The sequence below is a fragment of the Poecilia latipinna genome, unplaced genomic scaffold, assembly GCF_001443285.1.
Source record: "Poecilia latipinna isolate Pla-1442-1.1 unplaced genomic scaffold, P_latipinna-1.0 Scaffold1572, whole genome shotgun sequence".
Classification (NCBI taxonomy): Eukaryota; Metazoa; Chordata; class Actinopteri; order Cyprinodontiformes; family Poeciliidae; genus Poecilia; species Poecilia latipinna.
This window is the reverse complement of record NW_015114188.1, coordinates 60,240-64,597: the sequence shown is the minus strand read 5'-3', so window position 1 is coordinate 64,597 and position 4,358 is coordinate 60,240. Positions and strand designations below refer to the sequence as shown.

Here is a 4,358-nt window from a genome sequence, read left to right as displayed (position 1 = left end):
TTAATGGTGGTGATGTACCAGGGCCCGGTGTTTGTGAAAAAAGGGGCATTCGTTTTTTTTTTTTTTTTTTTTTTTACAGGTAGGGAAAAGCTTTTATTTTCTGCACAGCCCATTCTTTTACAAAGCAGCTCAAGCTCAGTCGGTTCAGTTCAGACGGAGAACGTCTGCAACCTGCAGCTCCGGAGCCACAAGCGGCTCTTTGGATCTTCCACAACGGCTTTTAATAACTGGATAAAAACTAAAAGGAACCAGTTAAAGTATTTAAATACATATGCAATAGTGCAGCTATTTAACCGCTTATTTTTTCCTTCAATATTTGCATTGAATTATCACAAGGAATGACACCAAAAGTACCAATAATATGTTTAAGGATGGGTTTTCCTTGTCATTAGGTTGGAATCTATTAAAACAAAAAGTTATCCTCCTATTTTGTATTTATTTAAAATCCTACAAATAGAAATAAAACCGTTTCTTTTTTTAAACGCGACAAGAAATTTATTAACGCAGATATTTGTCTAAAAATTCACATATGGCGTTTGCAGCTCTAAATGAGTTATTTTGCCATCTGGAGAACAAAACTGATATTTAGACTTTAAAGGTTACTGGCTTAGACTAATTTTCACATAATTAAGTGGATTTAGGGATGTAGGACTTTGACTAGACTTTGTTATTCTAACAAGAGTACATGCTTTCTTCTATAGTTCTAGCTGTACGTTTAGGGTTTTCCAGCTAATTTCCCTGTGTTTAGCTTCTCCATCTGAATCCATTAACCAGGCACTGCACGCTCTAAAGTGAGGGACTCATTACCTGACAGTGAGGTGCTGGGGGTAACAGAAGCCACAGGGATCTGGGGCATGGAGGCCGAGGAGAAAGACGAGTACGAGGAAGCGCAGGAAGTGATGGGCGAGGAAGAGGAGGTGACTGGGGAGCTTTTCTCCAAACTCGGGGAGTTTTCCCAAGCTTTCCGAGCCGACTCCATCTGAGGAGGGGCAGCAAAACGAGTCCTCTGTGACATTTCATTAGAGAGCAAATCGTTTCCTGGTCGAGGCCAAAACGATTGCCTTACCTTTAGTGTTAGGTCAACAGTAGCAGGAGAAACTGTGCTGAGGCTGGAGCTCTGCTGTAGGGTCTCTCTGCGTGGAAGGGGCAGCGAGTGGGGGAGAGCCACCTGGGAAACAAATTGGAGTTAATACACTAACCTGAAATATTTATGCTTTTTTTTTTGAGAAAATGTGTGCAGGAAAAAGGATTTGTACCCACATTAGCCACTAAGCTCTCCTCCATTTTGTTGCCTCCTGTGGGAACGCTGTCAGCCAGAGAAGAAGAGGGGGCAGTGTAGTCGGTGACAGACTCCTGGGAGGACAAAAAGTGAAACAAGATTCAACGACTTGAGGGCGTTTTCACACCTGATAGTCTGGTGGACTTGGACTGTGGACCAAAGCTGCAACATTGTTACATTTTCAGCCGGTGTGGTTCGCTTTCATACTGCACTGTGGCAAATGATCCAAACTAACTGAAAGACCTGTCTTCCCCCCCCCCCTCACCTGTGTTGCACCAACAACTACTGAAGGAAAATCACAAAAACCTCTGAAGACGACATGAGAACAAGTTTCTTCTTCACCAAATGTAAAACATGAAGTAGTGTCAGATTTTAGCTTTTGTAGGATTTCTCCTTGGTAAACGACCACAAGTCATTTCTCTCACTAGTACCAGGCTTGTGCGTTTGTTTTGGTTGCATTTACTCAGAATGCCGTGTGCTATAGTTCGCTTCCTGCTTTTGAAGTAGTCTCCAGTCTGCTTGTATCCACATATGGATACAAACTGAGACCGAGAGAGTTTGCTTTCACATTCAAATCTCCCCAATCAAACCAAACTTTCCAGACAAAAGAACTAGAGTTTGATTAAAGCGGACTAAACAGGGTTGGCGTGAATGCACCGTAAACCTATTTATTATTTTAGGTGAACAGAGGCTCTACTTACCTTAGAGTTGCTAGTGTACTCTGCTGAGGGGACTGTGATCATCCCCTCAATGTCCCCTCCCAGTTCTGGCACTGTGGTGTCACTGGTGGGGGGACTGGAGTCCGTGGCTCTGCTGACCCCTCCTCCAGTCACTCCTCCCTCCATCCCTTCGGCCTCGGCTCCACGCGCGTCTTTGGCCTTGCGGTTCTTCAGAGAGCGCTCTTTACCGATTGGACCCGGCTTGTACTCCTTGGGTTCTACTGGCTCCATCTCGGGCAGCTTAACCAAGACAGGTCAGATGTTAAGGGAGGGAACAGATGACCGATATGAATCCACATTATTCACCTGGAAATCGAGGGTTACCTTTTGGGTTTTGATTGGACCGGTTCGAGGTTGTTTCTGTCTTTGTTCTTTGGGAGCAGGTAGTTTGCTTTCAGAGACCGTCTCCAACAGTACCGGTCCTCCGTCGCTGTCGGTGCTTCCTGCAGACGACGGGGCGCCAAACTGAATACTGTCTATGCCCAACTCCACACTGCCGTCAGCGCCAGGCTTCCCACCCTGCAGGGAGACGGAGAGACACGTTAATGAGGAATATCAGGTGGAAGAACCAGTCCGAACAAACCAGCTTATTTATTCAACCTACCTCAGACGACACGGTGCCTGTGAAGGAGGTTAGAGGTTTGTTCCAAGCGCTCACAGAGGGCGGCTGTGGGGGGCTGATGGGGCCCACTGGAATAAACAAAGCAACATTTCACACATGCTGTGTTGATAAATCCTGTTATCAGCAGAAAAGTAAAACCTTCACAGTTAAGAGATGCAAATAATCGAGTTACGATTGTCGGTTAATATTTAATCCTGACAAGTGTCTTAAGTTTCACAGCGCTCATTGAGCCGAGATGCAAAATGGAGCAGCGTCAACTTCTCATTCAAAAACTACTCATGTGCTACGAACGCGAGGATGTGGTGAAATAAAAGCATAATGCAAAAAAACATAAATAAATTGACTTGATCAATAAGACAAATCAACTTCAGATAAACTCACTAATCGATAACTTTCATCCGCAACACTTACGTTTCTTGACATCAGTAAGGACAGTGGAGCCTGCCACCTTGTTCTCCCACAGTTCTGTACCGAGAGCGCTGTGCGGCTGTGCAGGCGCAGGGGGGAGGCTCTTTGAGGCGAACTCCACGGTCGCCGTGGAGATGGAGGGTAGAGGAGCTGGCGGTCCGTCCAGAGTTTGAGGAGAAGCAGCAGGTTGTGAGGGAGCGTGGTGGGGATGCTGTGGAGCAGAAGCAGTCGGCGGCGGCGGCTGCTGCTGGGTAGAGGCCGCCGAGGCTGCAGGAGGCTGAGGCTGCGCCGCTTGTTGCTGTGACGGCTGCTGAGGATGCGGCTGCTGAGGATGCTGCTGCTGGGACGACTGCTTTTTGGCAAATCTTGGTGGCAGCTTTCCTCCGCTTCCTCTGCCCTTCTCGCCTGAGCCTTTCTTACCCCAGTTCTGAAGGAGAAGCAGCAACTTTACTTTCCGGCTTGATGATGATATCAAAGTTTCTACAAATTTCTGCATCTATTTCTAAAAACTTTTTACTACTTTTTTTTTTTTAAAACAGCATTCTGAAATACATACCTAGCTGGGTTTTATACAGCTACACAATACTTGGACACCTGGATTAACAGTGTTTTAGAGCAGTGGTCCCTAACCCTGGTCCTCAGGGACTAACCTGTCCTGCATGTTCTGACGAGTCAGCTGATTCATATGATTGCATCACCTCCTTTGCATCCTTTCAATTGCTGCAGAAGCCAGTTAATCACCTGTTCATTTAACCCAGGTGTGCAGCAGCAGGGATACACCTAAAACATGCAGGGCAATGTGCCTTGAGGACCAGGATTGGGGACCGCTGTTTTAAAGGATCTAAGCCTGAGTTCAGCTGTGATGCATTTTAATATCCATAACACATTTCTCAAATCTTGACTGCATTAACCTACACCATAGGTGTCAAACTCCAGTCCTCAAGGGTTTTGTGCCACAGGTACAAAACACGGGAATGAAATGGCTTAATTACCTCCTTGTGTAGATCAGTTCTCCAGAGTCCTGCTAATGACCTAATTATTCTATTCAGGTGTGGTGCAGCAGAGGCACATCTAAAAGTTGCAGGACAGCGGCTCTTGAGGACTGGAGTTTGACACCTGAGCTGTACACTAAATATTGATTCTTTCAGGCAGTTTGTAATCTTTCATTCTTAGACCAATTTTACAAACTACAATTCATGTTTATAGCCCAAATTTAAACGTTTAATCAGTGACAGGCCCATGTTTGACTTTTGCATGGATCATTTCTTTCAGTGGGATTTTTGTCAGGAAGCCCCCCCGCCCCCTCCCAAACCCCCCCCCCCCCCCCCCC

General features: G+C 46.0%; 1 protein-coding gene across 3 annotated transcripts in view; it reads right to left on the bottom strand.

Annotated features, from left to right (window-relative positions):
• prrc2c (proline-rich coiled-coil 2C) overlaps window positions 1–4,358 on the bottom strand; it is a 32,683-nt gene that overhangs the window by 9,083 nt on the left and 19,242 nt on the right. For all 3 annotated transcript variants that reach the window (XM_015058780.1, XM_015058781.1, XM_015058782.1), the window contains exons 18-24: window positions 3,032–3,455; window positions 2,603–2,688; window positions 2,323–2,517; window positions 1,981–2,238; window positions 1,261–1,353; window positions 1,067–1,168; window positions 808–979 (exon numbers count right to left, since the gene is read on the bottom strand). In XM_015058780.1, coding sequence (XP_014914266.1) covers window positions 808–979; window positions 1,067–1,168; window positions 1,261–1,353; window positions 1,981–2,238; window positions 2,323–2,517; window positions 2,603–2,688; window positions 3,032–3,455 — 1,330 coding nt within the window. The remainder of the gene's footprint in view (window positions 1–807; window positions 980–1,066; window positions 1,169–1,260; window positions 1,354–1,980; window positions 2,239–2,322; window positions 2,518–2,602; window positions 2,689–3,031; window positions 3,456–4,358) is intronic.